Source organism: Crocuta crocuta, unplaced genomic scaffold (genome assembly GCF_008692635.1).
Source record: "Crocuta crocuta isolate KB4526 unplaced genomic scaffold, BGI_CrCroc_1.0 scaffold274, whole genome shotgun sequence".
In the NCBI taxonomy this organism is placed as follows: domain Eukaryota; kingdom Metazoa; phylum Chordata; class Mammalia; order Carnivora; family Hyaenidae; genus Crocuta; species Crocuta crocuta.
In genome coordinates, this window is record NW_027530222.1 from 3,347,678 (window position 1) to 3,367,113 (window position 19,436).

At 39.2% G+C, this 19,436-nt stretch overlaps 1 protein-coding gene across 1 annotated transcript in view; it reads left to right on the forward strand.

The window, feature by feature from the left end:
- GNAI3 (G protein subunit alpha i3) overlaps positions 1 to 12,863 on the forward strand; it is a 39,659-nt gene extending 26,796 nt beyond the window's left edge. Inside the window, exons 4-9 of the mRNA XM_077765593.1 lie at positions 111 to 268; positions 2,449 to 2,577; positions 5,607 to 5,736; positions 6,154 to 6,307; positions 11,391 to 11,604; positions 11,694 to 12,863. Coding sequence (XP_077621719.1) covers positions 111 to 268; positions 2,449 to 2,577; positions 5,607 to 5,736; positions 6,154 to 6,307; positions 11,391 to 11,581 — 762 coding nt within the window. The 3' untranslated portion in view covers positions 11,582 to 11,604; positions 11,694 to 12,863. The remainder of the gene's footprint in view (positions 1 to 110; positions 269 to 2,448; positions 2,578 to 5,606; positions 5,737 to 6,153; positions 6,308 to 11,390; positions 11,605 to 11,693) is intronic.
- Positions 12,864 to 19,436: the final 6,573 nt, after the last annotated feature.

A 19,436-nucleotide genomic window follows, 5' to 3' on the forward strand; every position in this document is an offset into this window, starting at 1 on the left:
GTGTGTGTGTGTGTGTGTGTGTGTGTGTGTGTGTGTGTTTTAAAGAACTCCTGTCAAGTCTTTAAGAAATGTAGATTCAAATTTGTCTTTTTGCTTAATTGCTTTGCCAGGACGATGCCCGGCAGTTATTTGTGTTGGCTGGCAGCGCTGAAGAAGGAGTCATGACTCCAGAACTAGCAGGAGTGATTAAACGGTTATGGCGGGATGGTGGGGTGCAAGCTTGCTTCAGCAGATCCAGGGAGTATCAGCTTAATGATTCTGCTTCATAGTAAGTAATTTTTCCTTGAGAAACTATAACAGAAAATAATTTGGTGACCATAAGAAAGTTCACTGTCCTTAATGAAACATGTAAGTAACAGATGCTTGTTAGAAGTCTGTAGTATCCCTTGTAAAGATGGTTTCAGTTTAGGGTTATATAGCCCGTGGTCATTTTGTATGACTTGGAGAAAAATGCTTCCTCTTGAAATGTAAATGGGAGAATTGGCACGAAGAAAAGAAGCTCTGTGGTAGTTTATAATAAGTAAGTGAAATAGGAGAGAAATCTTTTGCAGCTGGATCCAGGATCTCTTCCAGCGCAGTAAGTTCCCTCCGCATAAGGACTTTGCCAGCTAGTGAGGGAAATTAAGAGTTATGATATCCCCTTTTATGCACCCAACTCTGTGGCTGGGCTGCACTATGGATTTCTCTGGTACTAGTCACCACTTATAAATCTTTTGCCAGATCACAGTAGTAGACTTTGTACAGAAAGAGAATGTTGAGTCTTGGAAGGAAGTCAAAGCATCTATTTGTCAAGGAAATTCTCTTAGATTTTTACATCATTTTGGAGAATTTGTAATTAATACTTGTGCTAGGCTATTACATGGTATCCTGTTTTGCTTCTTTTATAATATGTTTATTTATAAGACCTATATTCAGAATGTATTTTTTTTAATGTGCTTTTTGGGGGCTTGGTGAGTTCTTGGTACCTGTATACATTTCTGTACTAATTGAAGGTACTTCAGACCATTAAGGTATTTTATCCAACAATCTGTTTTTCTATTCTTCATTCTAGTTATAGAAGGAAGTTAAATTAAAAATTTTTTAATGTTTATTTATTTTTGAGAGAGTGAGAGAGTATGAGTGAGGGAGGGGCAGAGAGAGAGGGAGACACAGAATCCGAAGCAGGCTCCAGGCTTTGAGCTGTCAGCACAGAGCCCAACACACGGTTCAAACTCATGAACTATGAGATTATGACCTGAGCCGAAGTTGGATGCTTAACTGACTGAGCTACCCAGACGCCCTGAAAAATTTAGTTATTCTTTAAATGAATCTTAATTTTAGAAACAAGGATCTTTTAATATTTTTTAGTTGCAAATATTTGTATTTTCAGTAATTCTTCCAGTAGTCATGAAAGCTACATTGTAATTATTACTTTTTTCTTATCATACTTCATTAAGCTTTGAATCCTCTAACTATATCAGAGAACATGTGATTTATAGAGTTTTTCCCCCCCTGAATTTTGGTTGAGGCTTGACTAATTCCTAACATTAATTAGTTTTATAGAAGCTTGTTAATAATTCACTTATATTGGTACCACCTGTTCTTTGGCTTTCTAGCCAAAAAGTTAAAAACATTTTTTTTTAATGTTTATTTTTATTTGAGAGAGAGAGAGAGAGAGAGATACAGCGTGCAAGTGGGGAAGGAGGAGAGAGAGAGAGAATTAAAGCAAGCTCTAGGCTTTGCACTGACAGCAGCAAGCCTGACTCGGGGCTCAAACTCACGAGCCGTGTGTGAGATCCTGACCTGAGCTCAAGTCCTGTGCTTAACCAGCTGAGCCACCCGGGCGCCCCTAGCCAAAAAATCTTTAGAAACCCTGAAAATTTTAATTTAGCTTTGAAGCAGTCTTCTAATTATTTTGCTGAATACTTACAATTTGTTTTTGGACTCAGATTTTTAAGAAAACCACCAGTTTTCTGTTTCATGAATGAAAACAGGAAATATTCTTATTGAACGTAGTTCTCATCTTAGTTTTAGTAATGTAGACACCAATTCTCTAATGCCCTATCAAGTGTCAGAGCCTACAAGCGGCCCATTAACTGTAAATGTCTGAGGGCTTTTGTTTTGGTTTGTTTTATGTGCTGTGCAATGTACAGTTGATTCAGTATTTAGTGTTAAATTTCGGGAATCTTTAATAAGAATAACATCTCCAGATTTGTTTTTAATTGGCCTTCACAGTTTAGTTTTGATAGAATTAAAATCACTTTTGTGTGGTATATATAGAACCTACTTTAATTGTTTTATGCTGGGTTCACATTTTTTGTCATCCTTTCTGTGATATGGCAGGTCTGATTTCATTCTGCCACTTTAGTGACAAGTTCAGAATCCACTTTTGGTAAGGAACTAGTTTATAGTTTAGTCTGGTGACTTGCTGTGCACGTGGTTGGTAAAAGTAAATGTGTTTTTATTTAGTTACCTAAACGACCTGGATAGAATATCCCAAACCAACTACATTCCGACACAGCAAGATGTCCTGCGAACAAGAGTGAAGACCACGGGCATTGTGGAAACGCATTTCACCTTCAAAGACCTTTACTTCAAGTAAGTCCATAACTAGCCTCTGCTGGATGTGCCAGAGACAGGTATCTTTCCTTTAGTTAATATCTCTTAATCAGGGTACAATTTCTCTAGGCAGTATTCTTTGGTGTAAAAACCTATCATCCTGTTTATCAGCCAGTATTTGAATATTTTACCTGATTGGGAGCCCAAACCTTTCTTCTTTGTCCAGATAGCATCAAATGTTGTTGTCCGTTTGGAGGAATTTACATTCAAGATTAAAATGTAAATATCAGTAAACGTAATCACGTGGTTATCAGTTTATTTTATTTTAATTTTATTTTTTCCAGCTGCTTTTTTGTTGGAATCGACAAAACAGGTATTGAATGTTTGTTGTTTAGAAAGGTAACAACAATACTAAAGCTAGAAGACTAGTTTTTTGGTTTAGTTGTATGGCTGTGTTCTGCCATTTTGATATTAAAATAGAAATGCTTTACTCACCTGTCAGCCCTTCCTAACCGGAGTGCATTTCCCTTTAAGTTTGATGGAATGGAGCTTATGCTGTCGTGGCCCCTGGACTGCTTTGTGCACAGTATCGCACACAGCCGAGTTCTTAACGTAGTGTAGAATGGAAACTCGACCTGGGGAAAGAGGGATTTGGGGGAAGTAGGACAACACAGAAAAAGTGGTTGTTTTAGAAAGAGAAAATTCTAGAACATGAATACAAGGGACTTTCTAATTCGCATTAGTCATTCTAAAACAGGCTCTAGCTTATCTGTGCATTAATAGTCTTTTGTAAATACTAGAGTTGTCTTTTTGGTTTCAACTTTCTGCTTTTGTGACCTTTGAGATTGGGAGTGAGCTTCTCCCCTTCAGTATATGACGTTCTTCCCTGTTGCCTCATGATGCTTGTATGTAGTGGACTGATACTCACCACTGTCACACGCAAATGTAACTCCTAGCTTGGAGCTTCTCAGTTTCCTTTTCTCTGAAAACATTTGCTTTGTAGATTTCACAAATCCACACAGAGTTTAGGTATTACTAGATACCAGTGGAGGTCTTGAAATCTTAATAAACCAAAACAAGTTTGAAACATGGTGCAACAAAATAGCAGTTCAGCTGAATATTTGTAGAATAGGAGCGATGCTTGTCTCTAGCACTGATGAGTTTATCTGATTTATCACCCGGGAAACCATAACAATGAGATGTCTTTTGTGTACAGTAAGATTAGCAATCCATTTATAATTAAATGTGGTGAACTCTATTTAGTGCGGGAAACATTCTTGTTGATGTTGTGGATTGATCTTTTTGGATAAATCCTGTTCGTCTATAATTTTATGTCAGGATGAGTAGCCAGATCTAGTTAAGGTGCCGTACCCACTTAATTGTTGACATGTAGATATATTGTTATGAAGTACTATCACTTCTTCCTTTTCCTCTTCTCTTTAGGCAAAACCACTATCCATTCATTCAAATATTTATTGAGCATCTACTATATGCAAGGCATTGTGTAATTGCTTACTTGCCTCTCAGTTATGAGGTAATGTTTATAAAATGTTCATCTGTTAGTCAATTATATTGTAAATGTTAATATGTGCTAAAAGCCCACCTTGGGGACATCTTAGTATTCTACCAGTTTCGTGGACTTTGTAGAAGAAAATGAAGGGGTAAACTGAAATTATTGGTGTCCCAGTGTGTGTCTCCCCTTGAGAGACTTTTATGGTGACGTATATGATGTCTGCTTTCCTCAAACCTGTAATATGACCCTGTATCAAAGCCAGCTTGTGATTGCATCATTCCAAGTGTCATGACCAAAGGCTGGAAAAAAAAAGTTGTTAAATCAACCAAAAGAAAAGGCTGAGTCATGAGGAGATAATATGACTCTTCTCTTTCAAACGTATATTGAGAAATTACTCAGTGATATCTTACTTCTCTCAGTTTCTCGGGAAAAATTCTTTGGAAATAGAGCCCTAATCACCACCGTCTGTCTTGACCCACTGAGCCTCCCTGCGTCCCTCCTCGGGCGCTGGTACCGGCTAACAGACGAAGCACTGCAGGTGTTTGTCTTACCGTAGGAGGGGACGAGGACACTGTTGACAGAAGTACAGCAGTTGAGCCAGGATGTTAGTAAGGGAGTGAGGGACTAAAAGTCATTTGTGGTGGAACATAAAGTTTGTCAACAGCTGAGTTAGCTTCAGATGAGACTGAGAGTTCGGAAATACTGGCTAAGTTTGGTTTTTAGATATTGAGTCCTACCCTGAAATACAATTTACCTTTTCCAAAACTAATCTCTGAAATATTTTTTCCTTAAAATAAGTAAAATATATCTCAACTAAACCTCAGCTTTAAAAAAGGAAGCCCTTTTTTTTTTAAAGTAAGGAAAACAAACTTTTTGGGGGCAGAGTGCAAGTTAAAGATTTCTGTTTCACTGTTCACTTGAACTAAAGAGGTAAACCAGTTTGAGAGGTAGAGTGGTATTGTGCGTAAGAGCTGGGGTGCTGGAGTTAGAGTGCCTGGGTTCAGAGCCTCAGTCCCCATTTGTTAGCAGTGTGCCCTTGGGCAAATTACTTAAAATATCTGTGCACTGGAGATAATAATATTCCTTACAGGAGTGTTGTGAGAGTCAAATGAGTCAGTGTACGAAAGATGTGTAGGATTGTGTCTGGCATTGTGGTAAATGGCAAATATGAGTTATTCTTGCTGTTACCATAAGTTGTATTATTCAGCTCTTCATTTTTCCTGTCTTTTTCCTCTTCTTCCTTTGATCCATTTCAGTGCTTATTCTGCTGATTTTTGAAATATAATTTCATCTGATACAAGCTTTGATGGAGAGGAGGCTCAGCTAGTTACCTACAATGAGAATTTTGATTATTCCTAGATTTTATTTGCTCACATTATCCTTTTTTCTTTTGACTACAGATTATGAGTTTGACTACATTTTATCTGCTGCTTGTTTTTCTATTCTAAATGGGGGTTTCAACACACAATAGTGGGAGGTTCCCTAACCATTTCAGTTTGGGGAGAGGTGTGTTTGTGACCTTCCTGAATTTGTGCTTTCTCTCCCTTCACTTCAGGATGTTTGATGTAGGTGGCCAGAGATCAGAACGGAAAAAGTGGATTCACTGTTTTGAGGGAGTGACAGCAATTATCTTCTGTGTGGCCCTCAGTGATTATGACCTTGTTCTGGCTGAGGATGAGGAGATGGTATGTTGGATCTTCTGGTAAAAAGCCTGTCTCATGCAGCCACGAAATGGCAAATAACTTAGGAAGATTCAGTGCATCGATTTGCTCATTGAGCCAAAACTTGATTCCTTAATTTTTTTCCTTGTCAGTGAGCTTAGAATTTTAAAACACCGATCCATGCTCTATTCTTAAGCGATACAACAGCACACTGAGAATGTGCGCAGAATTAGGTCCTCATGGTTGTCAGTCTTCTTTCTTCCCACCTCCCAGCCCCCAAGAATTATAAAAATGAGAACTGATTTAGCTTTTGAGTTACCAGCTTTTGGTTTATCTCCATGGATACCATTCAGTGCTTTTAAACCTTGTTGGTCCATTTTTTCATTAACAGTTAATCCACTTTTACTTGCTGCTACTGACGTCCTTTTTTCCCCCCCTCAGAACCGAATGCATGAAAGCATGAAGCTGTTTGACAGCATTTGTAACAACAAGTGGTTTACGGACACTTCAATCATTCTCTTCCTCAACAAGAAAGACCTTTTTGAGGAAAAAATAAAGAGGAGTCCATTAACTATCTGTTATCCAGAATACACAGGTAAGGGGTCATGAACGGTTTTGCTGGAGGTACACGTCTTAGGTCAGCGCTTTGGTGGCACTCCTCTACCTGCCTTTTATTTTAACAGTGCGTGTGTGACCTTACGGAGAGTGCTCACTGGCTGTGGTATTAACGTTAAGCATGTGAGGGGCGCCTGGGTGCCTCAGTCGGTTGAGTGTCCGGCTTCGGCTCAGGTCATGATCTCGCAGTTTGTGGGTTTGAGCCCCGCATCGGGCTCTATGCTGACAGCCAGCTCAGAGCCTGGAGTCTGTTTCGGATTCTGTGTCTCCCGCTCTCTCTGACCCTCCCCTGTTCATGCTCTGTCTCTCTCTGTCTCAAAAATAAATAAACTATGAAAAAATTTAAAAACAAAACATTAAGCATATGATTAAGACCAGTTAAGTCTAAAGTGCTGTTCCCAACATAATTGATTTTACTGTGTTTATTTTACATTTCTGTCTCACTTTCTGAGGAAAATAGAGAAAGATAAAAATGAAAATTTGGTGTAAGTATGTTAAAAAAATACAAGGATAAGATGCAGTACTGCACTCAAGACACAGTAGTTGTAGGGAGAGGGACACACATAAAGAATTTCACTGTAGTATGAAATGTTCATTAACAGAAGTGGGTACCGCTGTGGGTTCAGTGTTCTCTTTTTCTAGAGGACATGACACTTGGAGTGAGATAATGAGAGGATGAATTAGAAATCACCAGGTAGACTGAGGAATAAAAGCATTTTAGGAAGAAGGACTAGCCTATAGGAAAATATGGAGGTTTAAAAAAAAAAAAAAAAAAAAAGACACAGTACATTTTAAAACCTAGAAGGCATTTGGTATCGCCAGAGCTTAAAGTGGTGAGAGGGAGTTGTTGGAGTGATGGGCAGGGATGCGTATGGAGTGCTTTGTATTTCATACGAGATAGGGGCAACCTTTTGAAGGGTTTTGATTCAGGTACATGATGTAAAAGAAACTGTGCTTTATTTATATTTTAAAGTTTTTTAAATGTTTATTTAGAGAGAGAGAGTGCAAGCAGGGGAGGAGCAGAGAGAGAGAGGGAGACACAGAATCCGAAGCAGGCTCCAGGCTCTGAGCTGTCAGCACAGAGCCCGACACAGGAATCGAACCCCGACACAGGGATCGAACCCACGAACCACGAGATTATGACCTGAGCCAAAGTCAGACGCTTAACTGACTGAGCCACCCAGGCCCCCCAGAGAAACTGTGCTTTAGAAAGGTGATACAGGAGAGCCTAGGTGGCTCAGTTGGTTAAGCATCTGACTTCGGCTCAGGTCATGATCTTTTGATTCATGGGTTCGAACCCCTCATTGGGCTCTGTGCTACTAATAGCTCAGAGGCTGGAGCCTGCTTTGGATTCTATTGCTCCTTCTCTCTCTGCTCCTCCCCTCCTTTCTTTCTCTCTCTCAAAAGTAAATAAACATTAAATTTTTTTTTAATTTAAAAAGAGTAAAGTGTAAAAAATACTTAAGAGAAAGATACAATAAACGGCAATAAAGATAGATAGGAGGTGGGGCGCCTGGGTGGCTCAGTTGGTTAAGTGTCTGACTTCGGTTCGTGGGTTCAAGCCCCGTGTCGGGCTCTGTGCTGACAGCTGGCTCAGAGCCTGGAGCCTGCTTCAGATTCTGTATCTCCCTCTCTCTCTGACCCTCCTCTGCTCACGCTGTCTCTCTCTCTCTCGCTCAGAAATAAATAAAACATTAAAAAAAAAAAATAGATAGTAGGGGAGTTGAAATAGTAAGGAGTCCCTTAGGATGCAAGTAAAAACTTTAGGTGAAGATACAGGGATATATCATCATAGAAGCCAAGGGCAGGAATGCAGACATATCTTAAGAATACCATTTAGAACTAGGAAAGAGGAAAGTATTAGAGATCCTGGAAGCACTTTCTTCCCCGTCTCTTCTCTGCTTCTGTGTATCTTCTTTCTTCTCTGCTTACCAGCTTTCTGTGCGACTCAGTTTATGTGATATAAGATGGCCTTGTCCTGGTCCTTCTCCTGTATTTAGGTATGTACATATGTTTATTTGTTTTGAGGGAGAGAGACAGAAAGAGAGGGAATACCAGGAAGGCTCCATGCTCAGCATGGAGCCGGTGTGGGGCTTGATCCCACCACCACCACCAGATCATGACCTGAGCCAATTTTAGGAGTTGGACACTTAACCAACTGGACTACCCAGGCGCCCTTCTCTCCTGCATTTAAAAGATGAGGCTGGGGCATGCGGCTGGCTCAGTACATAGAGTAGGTGACTTTTGATCTCAGGGTTGTAAGTTTGACCCCACGTTGTGAGATTACTTAGAAATAAAATCTTTAAAAAAATTTTTTTTTTTTAAAAGACCAGGCTAAACTGATAATGATTGGCCCCAGGTTCAAATTCCTAGGAGAGAGATTTTGGCCAACATTAAGTCAGGTAAAAATACTTAGCCCAGTCAAGGTCAGAGACACAAACATGAATGCCATGGCTGCATCACTATAACCTTTAGGTCAGAATTTGGTATTTTCAGGGAAGGAGAACTCTTTTTTAGCTGAGCAGACACTGTAGGTGCCCTCTGTAATCAAGTGAAAGAGTGTAGCTAGGGGAAGGAAGCAGAAAGAGTCAAAGGTACTCCCAGAGTTCTGTCATGATTGGCTGCTGGTGGTGTGATCTCTAAGTGATACTTAGGAATGTTTATTTTGAAGTAGCTGCAGAACATCAAGGTGGATGTATCTAATAGGCAGTTTTATATGTGGTCTTGGAGGTTTGGGAGAGATTGAGGGTTAGATATATTGATTTGAGGTCATTTATAAATACAACATGGAGATGGATGAGATGACATGGGGTGATGCTATAGAATGAGAACGGAAAAGACCATGGGTAGAATGAGAGAGAATTTCAGACTCTCTTTGGCAGGAGAGAAAGAAAGGTTTGTATTGGGTACAAAGAGGAGAACCAGGAGAGCCAAAGTATCAGAAGCTGAGCTTAAGGAGTGAGGGGTGGTCAACACTGTTGTGTGCAGACAAATAAAGTAAGGTACACATTGAAAAGTGGCCTGTGGAGTTAGTGAGTGTTGTTGAGAGCAGTGTCAGCGAGAAGAGAGCCAGGACAGTGAGTTACTGAGTGGGAAGTGGAGAAATGAAGATAGGTATAGTCTACTCTTGAGCAGCTTGGGTTATAAGTGAAAGGAAGATTTAAGAATGTTCATAAGCTTAGAGGTAAGATTGTATAACAGAAGAGAAGTTGTAAAAATTGGATGTCATTGATGGAGCAAGATTTGTAAGCTGGTGGTGGGAAAGGAAGGAACCAAGGAATTCCATACAACGGAATTATTATTATTATTCAGCCATAAAAAGGAATGAAGTGTTGATACATGCCACAACTTATTTGAACCTCATGAACATTATGCCAAGTGAAAGAAACTAAACACAAAAGGTCACATTTGGGTGATTGTTTTATCTTGCATAACCCCAAATAGGCAAATCCATAGAGACAGAAAGCAGATTGGTTGGTGGTTACCAGGAGATGTGGGTGGGTCCTGGGGGGAGAATGAGGAATGATTACTTATTGGAAATGGGGTGTTTTGCTGAATTGGTGAAGATGTTTTGAAACTAGAGAGAGGTGGCAGTTGCATAACGTTGTGAATACATTAAATGCCACTGTATTGTGCACTTCAGAATGTCTTCTTGTATGTTATATAAATTTTACCTCAACTTAAAAGAGTCTTGGTAGAGCAGTTAAATTTTGACCGGGAAGGAAGTCCTCTCTAAGACCAAAGGTACAAATAAGTAGAGATATAGGTAACCTTTTAAGTGAGGTGGTGGGCTAAAAAGTTGAGATGTAGCGTAAGCTCTCTGGCCTTTGCTTTCTCTGGGAATATGGAAATGTAGTTAGAACTGGGACAGAGGTGAGAGGTGAGTAGAAAAGTAGCCGGGTTTCAAGGTGGAGAGAAGTCTTAAGTAAAAGGATTGACAGTGTTCTAGTTGAAAATCTTCCACATAGCAGAGAGCCCTCAATAGCATATCCCCCCCCGCCCCGCCTTTTTTTGGGGGGGGGAACTTCCAAACCTGTCTTGCGCTGTTTCATTCTTCTGAAGAAGTCTCACAGTCCTCATTTCCTAAGTGTCAGTATCTGTTCTACCAGACAGAATTTGCTTTTCAGTCCCATCTCTCCTTTAATTTACAGAAGTTCTGCAGATCTCAAGAAACCTGTTTTCACGCACCTACCAAGCTATCTTCCTTATTTCTTTAAATACTCTGTTTAAATAACATTCCTTTCTTGTTGGTATTTGTTGCCGTACCTAATGTCACTTAATTTCACAAATGTGATTTGTGGAAAACAGCCTCTGGTTTACAAGAATAAAGTATTGTGTTTTCTTTGTTGAGTTTTTCTCGTTCTGTCGTCAGTTTCTAGGGCTATTCTGAAGGCTCACAGGTAGACAAGATGGTGTAGAAGCATGTGTAGAAGCATGTTAAGAGTGTTAAACAAATGTTGAAAGGTTTACTTTTGAGCCCCCCCTTTTAAAAATTAACAGCTTAATTGAGGTAAATTAATAATTTATATGCCACAAAAACACATTTTAATGTGTATAATTCAGACCCCTTTCCCTTTTGCATGTACTAGCTTACCTTTCATTAAATTATTGCCATAAGGCTCTGAAGCTGAACTCCCTTAAAACTGGTATGATTTTGAAAAGAAGCATGACTAACTCTTTTGAATTGTTTATTTCAAGATCACTCCAAGGAGCACAGGCTCTCTGACCTTTTCAACAGTTGTGTCCTAGCAACGCATCTTCCTACTTCTCTAGTTTCCTTTTATACGTTCTTGGTTTTTTAGCTGAAAAATCTAAAAAAAAATGGGGAAAAAGAAAAAGGTTAATTTCCCTCAATCTTTTCATGTGATGATTTTGTTTTACTTACAGTCTGTTCTCAAGAAAGCCTAATGATTATACAAAAACCTAATGATAGGATTAAAGTAATCTGTCTATATTCACTTGGGTTATATTCCCTGACGTCATAAGTCACGGTGATGGCCTGACTTAGCGGAGTTCAGGCAGCTATTATCGTTTAAACTGAAAACGTTGGGTGTCTGCTGCAGGTTCCAGTACGTATGAAGAAGCAGCTGCTTATATTCAGTGCCAGTTTGAAGATCTGAACAGGAGAAAAGACACCAAGGAGATCTATACCCACTTCACCTGTGCCACAGACACCAAGAATGTGCAGTTTGTTTTTGATGCTGTTACAGATGTCATCATTAAAAACAACCTAAAGGAATGTGGGCTTTACTGAAGACGGTTGGAGATCAACGAAAGGTAAAACTTCACACGGTTCGGTAGTAGCGCTCTCGCGATGCCTCTGGACTTTGTAGACTGCTCTAATCAAGAATGCTCTTCTTTTCTAGTTACTATGGCGTGGAGTGTTGAGCCCAGACTTCTTTTGCTGTCTCATTGGGCAGCTGCAAGCATGAACGGGACCAGGGAACGGCAGCAGCATGCAGACTCGTAGCACTCTGTAGCACAATCTTCTGTATTAGGGAACTCTTAATTGACACGAGATGCTAAAGTCAGACATTGGAATTGGAACAACTGTAAAGTATGATTCGATCATCAAGGCATCACTTGGATTTCATAATCTCAAATGTTTAGGGCTGATGCGAAGTTGAGGTGCTGCATTCCAGAACTTTTAATATGTAGCTTACTCTTTTTTTTCCTTCTTGACAAACCACCCTAGTTCATTTTTAAAGTTTTTTTTCCATCAAGAGAATAACGTTACCAAATTTTATTTCTTTGTTTGCAAAAGAATCTTTATTAAAACACAATCTTAACTATGCACACGATGTGAGCAGATCATCTTGAAAATATTCCTCTTAGTAGGAACCCTTTGTTGTTAACTTTTGGTATGCTCAGAACATAATATTTCCATAATTACTTAATTCTTTATGGTTATTGGGGCTATGATTATAGCTTTTTTGAATGAAATTTATGTTACTATCCTGTTGAAAGTACCATTATGGTTTTTAAATGGTAATCACATTGGAGAGTTCTGTAATAAGATTCTCGCTTTCTAACTTTTGTTTAAGTTTAGGGTTTAAGGTTAACCTGGTTTATGCTGATTACCAAATTACTAGGTAAACGCTGATGTAGGATGTAAAGTTAGCTTCTTGGATATGGACACACCCAGGGCAGCCGTCAATTAGAAATGCAAATTGCAAAATTCCAGACCGAAACCATGACTTTGCTGCTACATATCTACTAAATTGACCACTTTGGTTCTTGCCTGTTTGTCTCAGTCATAGGGAGTTCTGTAAAAGATGCCCCTTGTTTTCCATCTTCCATGGCCTTTTCTGTTGGGAAACATCTAAAGTGTATTAACAGTGCATGCTTTTACTTTGTAAACATGGTGCCAAATCCCTGTTTGCCATTGTTTTTATTGTAGCAATGTTAATTGTAGTAATCCTTAGTACCTTCTTTTACCGAAACTCTTGAATTTTGGGACTTTTTCCACTATGTTGTATGTACAGATTTTAATCTGTTATGGTTGGCAGCAGTATTAAAATGGTGAGTAAAGAGTCCAGGTTTGTTCCTGTTTGTAATTAGTCCTTTCTGGAAATATTTTCTTCTGTTTCTTTTTGTTCCTGCTGAATGTGCTTTGGCCTTTGTCTGAGAATGGGTTTAGGTGGAGGGTTCCCTGAAGGTCTAGTCTTTTGGTGTAATAGCATTGTTTTATTTTGGGCCGACTAAGGGTCTTATGTCATATCTGTGTCAGTAACATGCAGTCGTAATCCATTTTCCAGGTTTACATTTTGGTTATGTGGAGAGCTTTATTCACCTCGGCCTGCAGGTCCTTGTGTATAATGTACAGCAAACGTCCTTAAATATTGAATGGGCCTTTGGGGGAAGGCAAATGAAGAGAATGCATTGTGAGCATTCCAGATCAGCAGTTTGAGCAGTGCCTTTGGGGTCCAGTCTTTTTGGACTGGATTCTATGTCCTCTTTTGGTATGAAAAAAAAAAGAAAAAAGAAACAAGAATGACGGTCGTCAGAACTGATTCAGAAAGCAAGCCTCAGCAGTTCAGTGCCTTTATTAGAATTATTTTTCTTACTCTTTTTGGAAAAGTATAATTATGCAGATGCTGTAACTGTATTATCTAAACAGTTTTTTTAGGGCTAGAAAGAAAATGATCAGCTTTGATTGGTGATTAGCTTATGCCTGCAACGTAGATAAGATTGACGATTCCTTTTCATTTTGAATATATCTTTTCCTTATTGTATTTTGTGCTCTAGGATCATCCAGACATGAGAACTGGTGGAATAGTGTTTTGACTGTGGTCTTTCTATAGTCAGGGCTAATGGGATGGTGGTGATGATAATCCAAAAGGATAAATAATCTAAGTTAATTTTATTTTGAAATGCACCGTGTATTTTCATTTGAATACATCTATCTGATATGTTATTTTTTTTTTTAGCTTTTCTGTTAATGAAAAACAGTAATTCTCCAGTTTCTTGCCCCCATGCCATCTACATTTTTCTTTATTCACATGAATATCACCCCCTACCCTACCATCCCAAGTAACTTATCTAAATGCACATTGCTGGAGGATGCAAGGACACAATTCAAGTCATTGGTTTTCAAATATGCCTTAAGTCAAAATCTCCTGGATCCATTCCAGAGATTGGCTCTTGGCTGGCGGGCCTAGTGATCTATAATTTTAAAAAGGTGATTCTTATCATCAGCTTTGCAAATCACTGTTGTGTTTTGAAATAAAAGATCTTTTCTAATAGCAGAGCCAGAGTGTGGGGGTGAAACATCATGTGTACTAGCCTGGAGAAAAAAGGATTGATATTTGTAATCAAAGAAACTAAAAGTTGCCTTGTGTCTTTTCTGTGGGAGAATGCTGGAGGTTTGTGATGGACTGCATTTTAGTATTCATGTGGCCAGGCTTTGGACCATCTTAGAAACTAGCACACCTACGAAAATTAAATTTTAATGAGAAGAGAACAGTAACTAGACCTTAGTAGGAAGGAGTGGAACAACAGCTTTATTTTGTAGATAGTCTCATCTCCACCTGATTAAAACCTTGGGCTACAGAAATTACAGAAATAGAGCCTTTCGTGAGGCTCTATTTAAATAGGATGTATTCTCCTTAAAGGCCAGTGTTCCCCAACCTTAGAATCTCAGCCTTGCGGCAGGTTTCACCTCCTGGCATGAAAATTGAAGAACTTTTATAGTTCTTCATAAGCGGATCTTGGGATGACATTTCATCTTGGACAGTTTAAGTTCTAAATCTCTAGTTCAGTGTATTGTTTTATTTCTATTTCCAATGACGGATTGTTATTCTTTATAAGGTGCTGCATTCTAAGAATAGATGGACCAAAGTTTAAAAACCATTTTCTTGCCTTGTTTCTTATACTTTTATGTGTTCTATTTGTGTTTTATTGTGTGCACATTTTAGAGTATTTAAAAATAACTGCTGGTTCTTCTAATTCATATGCCCACCTTATATTCTTATATTCTGGCCACTGTTCAGTTTGTAGCTGTGACTTTCTTTGGGACTGACTTGTCTAGCCTGACTAGTTGTTTCATGTATTTATACATTGGTGTAGCATAGTTCTGGAGTATCCTGGCTCACAGCTTGCTGCTGTATTGGCAGTAACATATAAGGTAAAGTTGGTCTTTCGTTCTGATTAAAAACCTCCCTTTGACTGATTTTCCCCCCTCCAGATGTTCAGATGTTTATTTGAGAGAGAGAGTATGCACACGTTCGTGCACTCATGTAAGGGGCAGAGAGAGAGAGAGAGAGAGAAACTCAGGCAGTCTCCACGTGTTTAGTGCATATCTCAGTGCAAGGCTCAGTCTTCTGAGTCATAAGATCAGGACTTGAGCCAAAATCAAGAGTAGGACACTTAACCAACTGAGCCACCCAGGCGTCCGTCTCCTTCCAGATGTTCAAAAAACCACAGTCCTTTACTCATTTAAATATACCAAAAACAGCACTAGTTTTCTTCACTCTTAACTACTAATGAAATCTTTCATATCTTATACTGACTTAAAAAAATATTTTTAATTTATTTTTGAGAGAGAAAGAGCATGAGCAGGGGAGGGGCAGAGAGAGAGAGGGAGACACAGAATCTGAAATAGCTCCAGGCTCTGAGCTGGTCAGTACAGAGCCCCACGCAGGGCTTGAACCCACAAACCATGAGATCACAAGCTGAGCCGAAGTCAGACACTCAACCGACTGAGGCACCCAGGTACTCCTCTTATACTGACTTTAAGGACAAAGTTATTTCAGTTTCCTAGTACTGCCAGGTCATTCTTCAGGCTTCCACAGTACAAGTCAGAGATCTGACCTAGACCATCCACACACAGCTCTCCACGTAGCTTTATGGCTGTCTGAGCATGAGAGAAAACCAGGCTACGGAGAGGCCTGAAATTGAAAGTTGATCTTGTTAGCAGCTATCAGGAAGTAAAAGATTGAGGTGAGGCACTAGGGAATGAACTTCCTGGATGGTCAAGATCTTTGTTCCTTTACCTTCAAGTTTTAACCTGCCACCGCAATTTTCTCATAACCTATGTGAATTACTTCTGCTAGGAGAACATACTCCAAAACAAGTCAGGGCAGGACAGCTTTTTCTGATAGTATGTCATGCTTACATACCTGGCTCGACTCAAGTCTTCTTAGGAATGAGAGATAATGAAGGTTATACGGTATTAGATACATGAGGTACAAGATTAACACAGACAGATTCCCTGGCTAAACTCTACTAAATTAAGATGTCGGAGACAGGAGACAGGTCTTGAGAACATGTATTTTTAAGTACGTTTCCGAGGTGGTTCTGATGAAGTAACCTGGGCCAACTTTTGGGGATAACTGAATAGGACCTAATATTAAACAACACAAATAGTAGACAGATAACCTTAAAATCACTAGTAAAACGACTGAGGTATTTTTTATTTGTCAACAAATCAGCAGCACCTTTTGTGCGTGCCTTAGAGTGCTGTCCACCGAAAAAATTAGTATGAGAACTGTTTTAGTCAAAGAACATTCCTACACTTTTGATACAGAGTATTTAATTTTTATACAAAATTAACACAAAACACTTGAAGTTTCCAAACATTGGTTTCATTTATCTTACTGCATTTATTCAGTGAAAATGGAAAGATACCTCAAAGTAAAGATAAAATCCTGTGACAGAGGTCTAACTATATGTATGTAATAACATGAATATTCATTCCCAGTTGGTGGATAAAGAGCAAAGCTAGCTAGTTCCAAATTATAGACTGGAAAGTCCTTTTGAAACAAGGCTAGGGAAAGGATAGAGAAGGGGAATGTTTGAGGAGCCAGTAGAAAACTGTATGTTTGCTGCTAACCCGTGTTCTCTTCCTGAAATCTAGTGGGAATGAACAAGGTAGCAGAAATAATCCAGTATTGGCAAATACACTGCTGGGATACACTGTCTCAAGGTATTAGCATTCAGATGTAAGATCTTTGACAGCTGGAATATTAAATTCTGTACAATGTGGTTTATCTCCTATCCTCTACTACCTCTCCCCCCACCCCACCTCCTACCCCCATACTTCTCTCGGTTATCCAAACATTTTTACCGTGAGGCTTGTTTAAATGTACGAGAGATTCCCAGCAGACATGACAAATCACAGGAAGTTACCTGTTCTATTCTTTCTAAGGAGAGTAAAGGCCCTGAGACCGCTCAGAATCTTATGGACAATTATTTGTCACTCTGGGTTCTGGTCTTTTCCCTGCTTCCAACTAGCTATGAAATCTGTCTTAACATCCCTCCTCTGTTACTTAAAGGTGGACTAAATTATTCCTTCCAGCTACAATGTTCTATAACCCTGAGGCAATTAAAATAACATATTTAAAAGTGCTTTGTAAATATTCTTTATGATACTCAAGATTATACTATACTGTAAAACAAGTGATCTTGTAAGGTAGTCCCAACAGATGTATTCACTGTAGCTGGCCGCCTTTTCTCAGCATCACTTTTCCCATATTCATTTTGAACACCTGAAATGAAGTTCTTCTGTAAATGGCTCTAAAATTTGGGGAGCTGGGTAAAAACAAAGGTCTTTGCTTTGCTTTGCATTTAAATCCAGTTCTTTATATCTGTTCATACTAGTGCTTGCTTTTTCATGGCCAGAAGGCAGAAAAAGTCCCTTCTGTTGTGTGCACTTTGTCTGACCTCACGGAAATGTCTTCATGCTTTTACCTAGCAGGATCACCAGAGGCTCTGGCACACTTGCAGTCCCTGGGCCAACACTGAAGTCCTGCTGGAATCTGTGCTTGGGGGGCTGTGCCGGGTAGAGAGGGCAGTGGGAGGTAAGAGTTCTTCACCCTTCACCACCTTCTCCACCCAGCATGGCCAGCACACTTTGGTCTACGGCACATCTCCAATTATAGCGTGGGCTTTGAATGCTGTTATTTCTTACCTTGGGGATGGGGCTTCCCTGATTTGGACTATCTGGGGGACACGTAAGTGAATTTTATTTTTTTTTTATCAGAGTAGGAAGTGTTACATGTAAATGTGTCTTTTATATTGCTTTTAAGACTGAGTTTTTGTGCTGCATATATCTACAGAACATAAAAGCACATTTCCAATGATCTTCTTTCCATTGTTTTTTTTATTGTAAACTCTACATAATATAAACTCTACCATCTTAATTATTTTTAAGCACATACATAGTTCAGTGGCACTAAGCACATTCACATTGTTGTGCAGACCATCACCACCGTCCATCTCCAGAACTTTTTTCATCTTCCCAAACTGAATCTCTGTACCCATTAAACACCAACTCTCCATTCTCCTCTCCTCCCAGCGCCTGGGAATATACGTGGAATTGTACAGTATTTGTCCTTCTGTGTTTATTGTGTATTTTTGTAAAGAGAAGAAAAAGAAAAGCAACTGTCATCATCTCTACGAGAAGTGGAACCTACTTCACATCTGGCTTAGTGTCATCAGTGTCTAAATGCGCTGCAAGGGAACTGCAGTCAGATCTCTGCCCTCTAAGGAAATTAATTACATCTTCAATGAACAAACATAAAGCTATTTATGTTTTTGTTGTTTTATGCCAATTTCACATTCCATTTTGAGACTGATTTGTGTTCAGTTTGGAGACAATTTTGTTAAATATCTATGATTTAGAGATGGCATAATTTAAAAATAACCACGAATTCGGTTGGGAATGGGAAGAGCTTAGGGAAATAAGAAAATTGACTTTGACTTTATAGTAGTGTTTGGTGTGCTTTCAGTAGCATGGTGCATGGTGCATATATAGAACACTGGCTTGGGATTCAGGAAACCTATTTTGGAGTTCTAGTTTTGCTACCTCCTCACAGTTTGATCTTGATGAAGACGCTCCTTCTCCCTGGGCCTCAGTTTCTTATCTGTAGATTGTTAGTCTGGACTATTTTAAAATTCCTTCTAGCTTTACCATTTTAGGAATTAAGGTTGCAGTTCAAGAAAATCGGGTCGAATTGTTTCTGACCTATGTTACAAAAAAAGAATTTCTGATGATAAGAAAATTCAACATTATAATGTAAATTTAAAAGGAAGCCAAAGAAGACAGATAAAGACAGCAGAGTGAGTAGAGTACCAGAAGACCTGGCCCATTGGCTGTTTTCATGCTTGGACTATAGGGCCTGTTCTGTATGAACATCCATAACCAAGAAGCCTAGGGTAGGCTTTTATAGTTTGGCCTCTAACCACGTCCTGCTTAGTGTCAAAGATCAAGGAGAAGATAATAAAAGAAGGAAACAATCTGGTACAATTCGTGGGGAGGTTGGGCTACCCTATTTGAAGATGGGATAAGTGCGATAAATTAGATTTGGGGCCTGAATAGACAAGATCCGAGCTGGAGTGAGGATTCTGCACCTGGGGATTCAGGGCTCCAAAGATAGAACTTTATTCCTAGTATGTTGGTTTCCCTTGTAATTTTATGCATTTTTAAATATCCTAAGAAGAGGTCCATAAGTTTCATCAGACTGTTGGAGGGAGCCATCATGCATAAAAAGGCTCATAACTCCTGTATATGGAGTTAAAGCAAACAGGTTAGTGATAGTTGGAATATGCTATTTAGGATATAGTCCTGAAGAGAGCTCTTAGATGCATGAAGTCTTGCCCATTTTTTT